This window comes from Macaca thibetana, chromosome 3, assembly GCF_024542745.1.
Source record: "Macaca thibetana thibetana isolate TM-01 chromosome 3, ASM2454274v1, whole genome shotgun sequence".
Taxonomy (NCBI): domain Eukaryota; kingdom Metazoa; phylum Chordata; class Mammalia; order Primates; family Cercopithecidae; genus Macaca; species Macaca thibetana.
This window is the reverse complement of record NC_065580.1, coordinates 150,400,786-150,413,555: the sequence shown is the minus strand read 5'-3', so window position 1 is coordinate 150,413,555 and position 12,770 is coordinate 150,400,786. Positions and strand designations below refer to the sequence as shown.

General features: G+C 45.2%; 2 protein-coding genes across 2 annotated transcripts in view; both read right to left on the bottom strand.

Annotated features, from left to right (window-relative positions):
* S100B (S100 calcium binding protein B) overlaps window positions 1-147 on the bottom strand; it is a 153,482-nt gene extending 153,335 nt beyond the window's left edge. Inside the window, exon 1 of the mRNA XM_050784363.1 lies at window positions 144-147. The gene's annotated coding sequence lies outside the window, so the exon portion shown is untranslated. The remainder of the gene's footprint in view (window positions 1-143) is intronic.
* LOC126950951 (protein trachealess-like) overlaps window positions 1-12,770 on the bottom strand; it is a 41,635-nt gene that overhangs the window by 28,353 nt on the left and 512 nt on the right. Inside the window, exon 2 of the mRNA XM_050784863.1 lies at window positions 12,299-12,653. Within this exon, the coding sequence (XP_050640820.1) occupies window positions 12,299-12,653 (355 nt within the window). The remainder of the gene's footprint in view (window positions 1-12,298; window positions 12,654-12,770) is intronic.

Here is a 12,770-nt window from a genome sequence, read left to right as displayed (position 1 = left end):
AGCCTGGCTCAGGACACAGTACCTCAATGCCTGTACACCTTTGGTAACAGGATGTTAAAATAGGGGTCTCCAACTGAGCTGACAAAACTCCTGGGTATGAGTGTAACAAAAGGAATTTCAAGAACCAATTTGGCAACTCTAGACCCCATACTCAGGAGGATAGAAAAAGGGGTGGGAAAGGATTTTGTGAAGAAATTTCCTTGGAAAAGAGCTGTACTTTTATTCCATCTCTACTACTGCTCCCCGCAAAAGGAGCTGGAGAGTCACAGAGCCCTGGGATCTGACTTCGTCCTAGCAGAGGGATAGGCTCTTCTGACAGTAGATCACAGGGACAGACCTTGTTGGTGAGACAGCCCTGCAGAGCTATCTTAGGTCCTACCCAGAAGGGTATGAGGAGACATCCAACATTCTTGTGACAAGAAAGAGGCATCCTCCTACTTTCCTGGAGACCTGTGTGTGTGTGTGTGTGTGTGAGAGAGAGAAAATGTCCAATGCTCTTTCAAAGAAGGTAACAAAATCCAGACAGTGTAACATTGCCAATGTTCATCATCCAACCCAAAAGCACTAGACATGACAAGAAGCCAGAAAATGTGACTTGTAATGAAAAAAAATCAATCAAATCAAACTCAGAAATGACAGAGGTGATGCAATAGACAAACACTTCAAAGCACTTTTTACAACTATGCTGAAGAATTTAAAGCAACACATGAACATAGTGAGGAGAGAAAAGAAAGTTATTAATCAAATTGAACTATGGAGATAAAAAACACAATATCTGAAAATAAAAGTTTGTGAAATGAGCTTAACAACAGACTAGACTCTACAGAAGGAAAGATTAGTCAACTTGAAGACTAGCATGGAAATTATCCAAACTGAAGCACAGGAACAGAAAAGGCTTATAAAAGGTAAATAGAGCCTCAACGACCTTTGAACTATATTAAGCTGTCTAATATACACGTAATTTAAGTTGCAGAAAGGCGAAGGGGCAAAAAATTTTCCACAAAGTAATGGCTGAAAAATTTCCAAATTTGACTAAGCCCAAATTACAAGGAAGGAAGTAAATAATAAAAACAAAAGCAGAGCAATAAAATATAATGGGCAAACATAAAATAAATCAGCCAAACTAAGGTTTGAAAATATCAATAAAATCAATAATCATTTAGCTGGAATAATCAGTCCTGTCCCCCCAAAAGAGAAAGTGCAAATTACCAATAGAAATTAAAGAAGAGAAATAACTAAATCCTATAGGTATTAACAGAGAAAATTTCACATACTTGGAACATGGCAAGATTTCTTATGTCACAAAAGCACCAAGTATAACAGAAAAAAAATTGGTAAGCTGGACTTCAAACAAATTAAAAGACTGAAAACACAAGCCATGGTCTGGGAGAAAATATCTGCTGTTTCTCTCTCTCTCTCTCTCGCTCTCTCTCTCTCTCTCTATCTATCTACCTACCTACCTATCTATATTTGACAGAGGAATTGTATCCAGACTATATAAAATACTTTTACAAACCAATTATAAATGAGCAAATAATTTGAACAGACACTTTGCTAAAGAAGATATACTAATGGCCAAAAAGCACATGATATCATAGTCAACATCATAATTCATTAGAGAAATGTGAATTAAAATAAGATACCTGTACACACATATTAGAATGGATAAAGTGAAAAAGATGGACACCACAAATGTTGGAGGGGATCTGGAGTGACTGGAACTCTCATCCACTGGAAAACTATTTCACAGGTTTTAAAAATGTTAACCTTGATCAGCTATTCCACTCCTAGGTACAGTAGTCCCTCCTCATATGTTCCAAGACCCTCAGTAGATGTCTGAACTTTGGATAGTAACAAACTCTATATGCACTATGTTTTTTCCTATATAGTTGCATTGTATAGGGCAGGTAGTGTATACAGCGTGGAGATGCCGGATAAAGAGACGAGTCACATCCTGGGTAGGACACAGCAGGACAGCACGAAATTTCATCATGCTACTCAGAATGGTGCACAATGTAAAACTTATGAATTGATTTTTCATTTCATATTTTTGGACTGTGGTTGATGGAGGGTAACTGAAACTGTGGAAAGTGAAATCTTAAATAAGGAGAGACTAGTGTACTTATTGGAATGAAACGAAAACATATGTGTACAAAAAGCCTTATACAGAAGTATAGTCTTTTATTCACAATAACCAAAGCCTGGAATCAACCCCAATATTTGCCTACAGAAGAACAGCTAAGGGAAAGAAACCCTGGTATATTCATAAAACATACTATTATTTGGCCATGAAAAGAACCAAACTACTGAAACATGCAACAACATGGATGTCTCTTAATCGTGAAAGAAGCCAGACACAAAAAGTACACACTGTACGATTCCACTTAAGGTAAATTCTAGATTAGGCAAAACTAACCTATAGTGCTAGAAATCAGACCACAGGCAATGGTGGCAGGGCAGGAAACAACTTTCTGGGGTGATAGAAATGTTCTACCTCTTGGTATCTTTTCATTAAATTGACCGAATGGTTTACTTAAGATCTGACCATTTCTCTCTATGTAAATTATATCTGAAAAATGATAAACAAGAAAAAAATTAAAAAATTCTTTCCACAAAGAATACCCTTGGCTCAGATTTTTTTTTTTTTTTTTTTTTTTTTTGAGATGGAGTCTCGGTCTGGTCTGTCGCCTAGGCTGGAGTGCAGTGATGGGATCTCAAGCAATTCTCCTGTCTCAGCTTCCTGAGTAGCTGGAATTACAGGCACCAATCACCACGCCCAGCTAATTTTTGTATTTTTGGTAAAGACGGGGTTTCACTATGCTGGCCAGGCTGGTCTCAAACTCCTCACCTCAAATGATCCACCAGTCTCAGCCTCCCAAAGTACTGGGACCAGCAGCTCAGAGGTTTTAAAGATGACTTCTGTTGACTATGCAAGGAATACAGATTTCCAAGCTTTACATGAAGAAGAAGAGAAAAAGCAAAAGATCTCTAAATCATTTTTTTCTGTTTTTTTTTTTTTTTTTCTTGAGAAAAGGTCTTGCTCTGTCACCCAGGCTGGAGTGCAGTGGTGTGATCACAGCTCACTGCAGCCTCGAACTCTTGGTCTCAAGCAAGTTCTTGTCTCAGCCTCTGAGTAGCTGGGACTACAGGTGTGCATCACCACCCCTGGATAATTTTTACAATTGTTTTGTAGAGACTTGCTATGTTTTCTGTAGGTCTTGCTATGTTGCCCAGGCTTGTCTTAAACTCCTTGCTCAAGCCATCCTCTCACCTCAGCCTCCCAAAGTGCTAGGATTACATGTGGCAGCCACCACACCCAGCTCCAAATCATTATTATGGGGCCAGCATAACCTCAAACTCCAATCTAGTAAGGATAGTTCTGTAAATAAAAAGTACAGGCTAGTCTCACTCACAAACAAAGATGCTGAATCATAAATTTAAAAATAAACCAAACGCACCGATAAAGGGACTGCATAGTACATTGTGATCAGGTAGAGCTTATCTCAAGATTCAATTTTAGTTTAACATTAGAAAATCACTAATGTAACTCACTATATTAAAAGACTAAAGGAAAAAATGTGATAATCTCAGTAGATGAAGAAAAGCATTTGATAAAATTTGGCGTTCTTTAATGATTGTTTTTTCAAAAGTCTTAGCAACTTGGAATAGAAGGAAATCCCCTAACCTGCAAAGGTCACTTGCAAAAACCAAAAAAACAAAAAACAGAAACTCACCGCAAAAAGCACAGTTGATAGTAAACCACTGGAAACGTACTCTTTGAAACCAAGAGCACAAGAATGCCCACCATTACCGCTTGTTTCAACATTAGACTGAAGGACCTAGCCAGTCCGTTAAGGGAAGAAAAATAAGTGCTACGGTCTGAATGTCACCCAGAATTCATGTGTTGAAACTGAGCATGAGTCTGTGATAGTATTAAGAGGTGGGGCCTTTAGAAGGCAGTGAAGTTATAGATGGGATGAGAGCCCTTGTGAAAGGTCTTGAGGGAATGGGTTTGCCCTCTTCTCCTCTTCCTGAATGTGAAGATGCAGGAAGAAGGCCCTTGCCAGACACCAAGTGGCCGCGCCTTGATCTTGGACTTTCTGTTCCTTATAAGTTACCCAGTCTGTGATATTTTGTTAAAGCAGCACAAACAAATTAGGATATAAAGGCCATTAATAGAAGATTGTAAGAGTGTACCTGGGAGGCTCACAAACTTTCAGCCTGTCAGTCACCCCCTGTAGGGCTTGTGGCCCTGCCCACACAGTTCAGGAGATCTGGGGTGAGGCAGGACTGTCTACATGTCTAATGAGCTCCCAGGTTACCTAGTTCTGCTGTTCTGGATCCACACGTTAAGAACCACTGCTCTAAACAGAAGATTTGTAGGTTACTATGGGCTGCATTTTGCAAAATTCATTTGTTAAAACCCTGAAGTACCTCATAATGTGACTATATTTGGAGACGCATTAAAGAGGTGGTTAATTTAAAATGAGGCCTTGGAGTGGGCCCTACTCCAATGTAAATGGTGTCTTTATAAGAAGAGAAGATTTGGATACACAGGGAGAGACACGAGACACATGCACACACAGAGGGAAGACCCCTGGAGCTCACAGGAAGAAGACAGCTATCTGTAAGCCAAGGAGAGAGGCGTTGGAAGAAACCAACCCTGCTGACACCCTAACCTTGGACTTCCAGCACCCAGAACTGTGAGAAACAAATTTCTGCTGTTTAAGCCACCTGGTCTGTGGTGCTTTATTATTGCAGGCTTAGCAAATTTATGCAAAGATATATTGTTAGAATTAATAATAGGGTTTAATAAAGTTGGTAGATAAGAATCAAGATTCAGAAAACCATTACATTCTTATATACCAGCAACAATGAACTGGAAAAGGAATTTTTAAAAATACATCCTTTACAATTTCATAAAATTTAAAATGTTTAGAAATAAATATATTGTAAGGTATGCAAGGCCTAGAGAAAGAAATTTAGACAATATAAAGGAAGCCACTTTAAAAGACCTGACTATGTGTAGAGACAGGTGATGCTTCAACAGGGCAAAGATGTTGATTTTCCCCAAAGACATTCGCAGATTTAATTCAGTTTCACTCAGCATCTCTAGAGGCTTTGTTTTTGTTTATTTTTCTTTTTTTCTGAGGGAACTTAATAAGCTGATTCTATCTCATGATTGTTCTAAAGTTAATATGGATGTGCAGAGATCACAAAAGAGTCAGGCCTTCCTGAAGATGAAGAAACGTGTTGGGGCCATTAAAACTTATTGCAAAGTGGTGAACTTGGTCTGGACTGGGATCCAGGACCCAGGAACACAGCCATGCACACAGAGAGCCGGATTTACGACAGGGTGGGAACTGACAAGCCCAGTCAAAGGCTGGACTTATTGATGACTGTGTTGGCACAATTGGCTTTTCATATTGGAAAAAAAATTGAAATGGGATTCTCATCACACCACATCAAAAAATTACTTAAGGTGGACCATGGGCTTAAAATGTAAACAGCCAAACTATGAAACATTTGGAAGATAGTAGAGGAGGCTTTTTATGACATCATAGAAGGGAAGGACTTGTAAGCAAGACAAGAAAGTTCCAACCATGAAGGAACAGATTGATACATTTAAATGATTTGAAATTAAGAACTTCTGCTAATCAAAAATACCATGAAGAGAGTGAAAAGACAAGCCACCAACCATGAGAAGATATTTTAAACACCTGGGTTGCTTTACTTGGTCCACACATGTTTAAAGAGAAATATTATATTCTTCTCTCTTCTCACTTCTTCACCCATCCATGTGTCCAGTAGCCCTTGCAGGCTTCTCAGTCTGAATCCCAGATGCTTTGCTACTATTTAGATCACTGTTCACATGTTTTTTTATTATAGCTAAGCTGCCACAATGTCCTCGTAAGTAAATATGACTGCACATCCTTAGGTAATCCTCTGAGGATACATTCTTAGAAGTGGATATGCTGAGTGAAAGCAAAAAGACATTTTTAAGGCATTTGATAATTATTGACTAATTTTTTCCATAAAGGCTGCAGTAAGTTATGCTCTCATTAGCAATTTGAAAATGCTAGCTTCTTCCTAATCTAGAAAATTAGGTGCTATCAATATAAAAAGTCATTTTAAAATGCACAAAATATAAATGTTCACATTAACACATTCATGTCACCAGGATCCTAGACAGTCTCCTCCTCAAAGGTCACTGCCATCCTGGTTTCTAATACCGTAGATTAATCTTGCCACTTGTGAGCCCTGTGGAAAGGAAGCTGCACAGCTTGTGCTTGCTGGTGTCTGGTTCCTGTCACCCAACGTTATGTCCGAGAAAGTCACTCACGTTTTATGTGTAGCCTAGTTCATGTTTGTTGCTGAGTAGTATTCTACTGTGGAAACAGATGTTGCTTGATGTGTCCATTCTACTGTTGAAAGAAGTCTGGTGGCCTCCATCATGACATTTTCGTACATATGTACACATTTCTGTTCTCTCCAAATGGAAAGCGAATTTGCAGGGTCAACTTTAGTAGGCACTGCTAAATAGTTTTCCACAGTACAAGGTGCCTTCCTACTGGTTGTGCACGGTGGCTTCTGTTATTAATGTAAAAAATGTATCTCATATTTGTCTGTTTTATTTATTTAATTACTAATAATGCCTTTCATATGCTCATTGGCCATTGGTTTGTAAATTGACTGTTAATGCTTTTGCCTATTTTTCATAGTTCTTTCATCATTTTGTATGAGCTAATTTTCTACTAAGCATATTAATCTTATACATGTTACAAATTTTGTTTGCATCTCGATTTTGTTGATGGTGTTTGTGTATGTATTTTCATATCACCTCCATTTTTCTGTTTATCTTTCTTTTTAAAGAGTATCTATCGCCTGATCATTGTAAGAAAAATTTAAAATTCAAACACAATCACTGGAAGTGGTGGCTGTTGATCTTTTGGTGCACACTCTCCCAACCTTGTCCCATGTGAACATAGAAATATGTCACTGCCTGTTGAGTGCCTGCTAGAGGCCAGGCAGAGTGGATGTGGGAAAGCAACAGAGTCATGGAGGAGGCAGGCGGCAGGAAGGAAGGTGTGGACCTTGAAGCCCTCTGGAGCAGAGCTCTGCAGCTGAGCGGGGCCTCAAGGGTTCTGGCCAGAGGGAAAGAGAGGCCTTGCATCAAGAAAGTGCTCCAACTAACCTCCTGAGGGGGCTGAGGAAAGGGAAGAAATGAAGGGAGGGCCCAGGGACCCGGAGAAGCTTCCATTTCTTTTCTAGGTGGAATGAGGAACTGCTGATGGGAGGCACTGCTTTCATCTTTTACAAGATCCTTTGGGAATGGGAGGAGACTGCTAATGGGTATGGGATTTCCAAAAATTTGGGGGTGGTTAAAATGTTCTGGAACTAGATAGTAGGGATGGTTGCACATTGTGAATGTACTGATGTACTTGTACATTGTAAGATGGTTAAAAAGGTAAACTTTATATCACGTGATTTAACACAATGAAAGAAAAAAGACCCAATCTGCTACAGTATGATCAAACCAGAAGAGGTGAGAGCAGGAGATGCAGAACTTCCCAGGAGCTGCTATAAGGGCCACAGGGGATGACGGTAGCCCTGGGCACAGAAACGGGCAGACTGGATATCCTGGGGTGGAATTAGCAGCATTTGGAATGGTTTTCCAGAGGGGGAAGGACAACTCCAGGTTTCTCCACGGGAGGATGGTGACAGGTAGGACAGGCTAGTTCGGATGGACTAAGCTTGAGTTGAGATGAAAGAGGGTAGATGTCACCTCAGTGAATTTGCCCAGGCCAAACCCTGACTGCCATTCAGACTCCCCTCTGTCTTATACCCATATATAATTACTCACCAAATCCTATCTGCATTTTCTTCAACCTACGTGCAGATTCCAGCCACTTCTCACCCTCCATGATTCCCTGTCAAAAAGGCCACCAGGGCCTCTGTCTGGAGTCCCAGGTAGTCCCCCACTGTCCTCTTGACTTCTACCCTCCACCTATCTCTCTCCCTAAAGCAACCAGAACCATCCAACACACCATTCCCCTGCCAGAACCTTCGGCGATACTTTTCCTGAGCCTTCATCTCTCTGCTGTTTCTACCACTCAGCTCCAGTTTTGCCCCAAGCGAAGCCCACCTCAGGGAATTTGCATTCACACTCTCCCCTAGATGGCTTGTATCACATCCTGATGTGTATTTATTATGTTTAGGATGTAGGCTACAGAAGGGAAGGTTTTGTTCTTTGCTGGATTCCTCATGCCTAGGACAGGGTCTGGCAGAGTCAATGTTCAGAACGAATCTGTGAAATGAGTGAGTAAGTGAAGTTTCTGACTCCTCCCCTTTCCTTATGCTCTGACATTCTTAACATGTTGACTCTTATCTTCCTGCCTTATGGCCACTATGTGGCTGGAGCTATGGTATTGCTTCTGCATCCCAGGCAGAAGTTGGCCATGCCCATTGCCTTGGATCAGGAGAGCAGAAGCCTTCCCAGAACTCCCAGAAGACTTCCACTTGGGTCCCATTGGCCAGAATGAGGTCACATGTCTACCCTCAGCTGCAAGGGAGCCTGGGAAATGGGCCTTGATATGTTCCGCCCATCCTGGTCCATTGCCTGGGCCAGTTGCTCTGCTGCCGAAACCTTGTGCAGATTTGACCCTGGGGAGAATGGGGTTGGAGGTGTTTTGATGGCAGAGGCACATGTTTTGCATGACATCCTTGCACCTTCACTGAGGTCCTCTGTTCCTAGACAGATATGAGTGTCTTTTGCACCAGAGGGTTGCAGGGCTAAGTGCCAGCTTCCATGTTAAGAAAGAAACATCCCCCAAGGTCACGCTAGCTACAACTTGTTCTCTATGTGGTATGAGTAAAGAAACCTGCCAAGCTGGAAAGCTTAGTGGATGCTGAGAGACCTCACAGCCTCTCTGACTCCCCAACCAACTCACACACTAAACCTGCTCTGGACTTGACTTTACCTTGCAAAGGAAGATCAAACCTGTGAGAATAGGCAGCCAAGTCTGCAGGTCTGCACTCCAGCCCCTGATCTCTCCTGGTTCAGAATCTCACCCAGGGGAGGACAGTCTTCTCCTAGCACAAGCCTCACACTTCTTCTGTGGAAGAAGACCTCATGGTTGTTCTGATGACCAAGTCCAACTCCCATCAATACATGTACAGATTCTGAGGGTCTGATGGGAAAATATTTTCCAAGAATGAATCACCTGCTATGAAAAAAAAAAAGTTGTTTTAATCCCACTCAAAGGGGAACTGCTGCAAAGATGCTTCTGTTACAAAAGAAATAATATTTAACAAGAAAACAAATAAGAAAAGAGTCATGAAATACTTTTTCCGCCTTAAGGAAAAAAATAATGAGGGCACTTCATGTAGAGAGAGTTTGATAGAAGGCAGTGTCCTTCCATGTGACACAGCAGCTCAAAGCCAAGGCAGGAACCAGAGCTTGAGGCTGGATGGAGCTTACCCCAGCCCTGGGCTCTTCAACTGAGCGGAGCAGCGAATTCTTTTAAGAAAGCTTGGCAAGACTTGAATTCTAAGTATAACTTTGCAGAGATTTGTGGCTTTAGAATTAGGCTAATTTTCAACCACATGCACAGCCTGATTTCAGCGGTGGACGGAGGAGGTCGCCACACCTCAGCTACATCTCCAGGTTGATAACGAGCGACAGAAGGTCTTCAAGAAAGCATTTGAAAAGACAGTGACGTGTGCAGGTGCTAGAAGCCCAATGTCTGCCTTACAAACCTCGCCCAGGCTCTGTTGCAAAGCATTTTATGCAGATTTTACAAATGATTCTACCCAAAGTCCTTAGAAGTGGGTTACATCTTCCAGTGCCCTAAACCTTTCAAATGCACAATGGCATCCACATTTCAACGTTATGCAGTGACCCAACACAAGGGTGAAAATTGTTGGCAAACCACCACAAAGCTGGTGCAAGCTTCTACACTGTGGTGTTTACAGCAGGTCAGGAGGGAGCCATACCAGGAGGGAAGGCAGCTTGGCAGGTGCCACGTGGGCTCCCAATCAGCTGCCACCAGCTTCAGAGGAGGATGCACTGCCAAGTTGGGAGGGGCTTTGAATCGCTCTCCCCATTTCCCCACCCCATCCTGAGCCCGAGGAGCCCCTGGAGCCCTGACTTTAGCATCCGCGACGCTGTCCCACGTGGCCTGCCCAGCCTTGCCAGCAGGACCAGAGTCTCTTCCACACGGCCATGGGGAGTGGGGGGGAAGAGGCCTAGCTGGGAAGCTAAGACCCAGGTCCAAGCCAGAAGGCCATGCGGCCACCCCACCACCCAGTGAGTCACAGAAATCCCTAAAGCAATGCACTTGGAGCAACTCAGGAAACAAGACAGCACAGTGTTTGCAAATGAGGCCAGTTTTTACACTAGATCACTGTTAACCAACCGCTTAGCTCAGTCCCCCATCAACTGGTTGCAAACCTAAGACGTCCACAGTTCACCATGGTTGGACTCCCCAGACGCCTGGAACTCTGTTTCCATCAGGTAAGCTGTGTACTGACCCCAAATCACTGCTAAATGTCCCCACGCCTTCTAATTTCAACTCTTTCTGTTATGATTGCTAATGAAATGAGAGCAAAGAGAAAGTGTTGTTTCTTAGTGAACTATGCTGGATGCTTTGGAAAGACTCGCAGTGTGGCTGCAGAAAAAAAAAGTTGCTGGTGAATTAGTCTACACGTCAGGATCCTATTGAGATGCAAGTGTCTTTAAACTGAAGACAGTACCTTGTGGGTGCGATTTATGCACACGCACACACACACACACACACACACACACACAAAAGAAGAAGAGGACCCCAACCAGCATCAGAGGATTAGCAAATTGATAGCCATTGATATTTTCAGTTAAAATAAAATATTTAAGGTATTTGTAACACTCTTAAAAATTTCCCATTTTGAACATCTTTTTCAGTTATCCAATGATTACTGGTTCTACTGCCCTGGAAAATAAACTTCTCCTGAGGAGTATGGTTCTGAGATATCTGTGCCCCTACTGAAAAGTTTCATGAGCTTTTGTTTATTGTGGTAAAATACACAGACAAATTTCACCATTTAAAGGCAGTAGATGCAATCACAATGCTGTGTAACCATCACCTATAGCGAGTTCCAGAACACGCTTAGGAAACCCGTCTCCCCTTAGCAGCCACTTCCCCTCTCCCCGATATCCTCCCCCCACCCCCATCTGCTTTCATACTCCCTGGATGTCCGTTCTTCTGGACATTTCATATAACACTTGTGTGACATTTCATATCTGCACTTTCTTATCGGGCTCCTCTCCTGGCATTTTGTGTATTTTTAAATTACACGGAATGAGAATTGATATCTTGAGATCTTTCGCAAGTTTTTCGGACGCGGACCAGCTTTCTGCATTTGGAAGCTCGCGCGGGGCAGCCGGGCCGTCCCCGGGGTCGCCACGTCCCTCGGGAAGGTTCCAGGACCCGAGCTCTGAGGCCAGCGGGGTCTCCGCAGCCATCGCGGCTAAGTTTCGCACAACCTCTCCCAGGCCCCAACCCAACCTCTGGGCACTGGACGAAGACTCAGGGATTTGTGTCTTACACCGGATTTCCCATTTACTATTCCTTTAAGGGCGTCTGCCCAAGCCTGGGGCCGCAGCGAACTCGGCGGGGCTGCCTTCCCCATCTCCACGCAGCTCGCTCGGGCCTGACCTGGGGACCCGGAGGGGACCCTGACCCGCCGGGGTCCTCCACCCCGCAGGGCCTCGCATCCCCGTCCCTGTGCATGCGGTGGGGGCTGCCCGCTTGGCCTCTCCGTCGCACCTCCACCTCCGTGACTCGGAGACCTCCGTCCCTGCTGCTGCGCACACCCTGTAAACCCAGCCCTGGTTTGAGGCGCAGGGTCTTGGAGGGCGCAGGTCACAGAACGCGGGAGACCCCAGCACGCCCTTTCCAGAAAGCTAGCGACCCCGGCCGACTCGTGCCCGAACGAGGTGTTGAACTTACTGTCAAGGTTCAAAATCCCCAGCGGCAGGTTCAGGGGTGGGGGTGTCTTTAAAACGAAATCCTTTCTCCCCAGGCTACCCAGGAGCTCCGCGCCAGCGCGCCGCGGGGGCCTCAGAATTCGCCGCCAGAGCCTCAGGGAAGGGCCGCGGACTGGGGGACAGGCCCGGCTCGGGGACCGCGGGAGGACGCAGGGCTGCCCCCGCCTTCCTCTCTGCACCCCGGGCCCGGCCGCCCCCACTGCCCGACGCGGTCCCCATCCCAGGCTCGGTCCCCAGAGGCGCCGCTCGCGCCCCCTCGGCCCCGCGTACCTCCTCCGCGCCGGCTTTCTCCTCCTCTTGCCGGCGTACTTGGCCCCGGTGGACAGCATGGTGTCTGCAGGCGGCTGCTCCCCTCCCGGCCGCACAGAGGGGACGCGGTGGCCGTGGGCTTGGGCCGGGGGAGCGGCTGCCGGGCGCCCGGGAAGGTGCGGCCACCCCCACGCGGAAGGCGGCCAGCGGGTCCCGGTGCGCGCGGCTCCCAGCCCGGGGTCCCCAGCTCTGGGGTCCCAGCGCCCCGCCTCCTCCTGGAGCGACCAGCGGGACCTGCCGTCCCCCGCGGCCGCCGGGCCGGGACACCCCGAGGGATCTGCGCGCGCCTGTTTCCGAGACGGGAAGGCGCTGGGGGCTCGGCAGCCAGAGGGACGGGTTCGGGGAGCGTCCGGTGAGCCTAAGACGCGCCTTCGCCGGGGTCGCCGGGTGTCTGCCTCTCACTTAGGTATTAGGAGCCGTGGGACAAATCTCG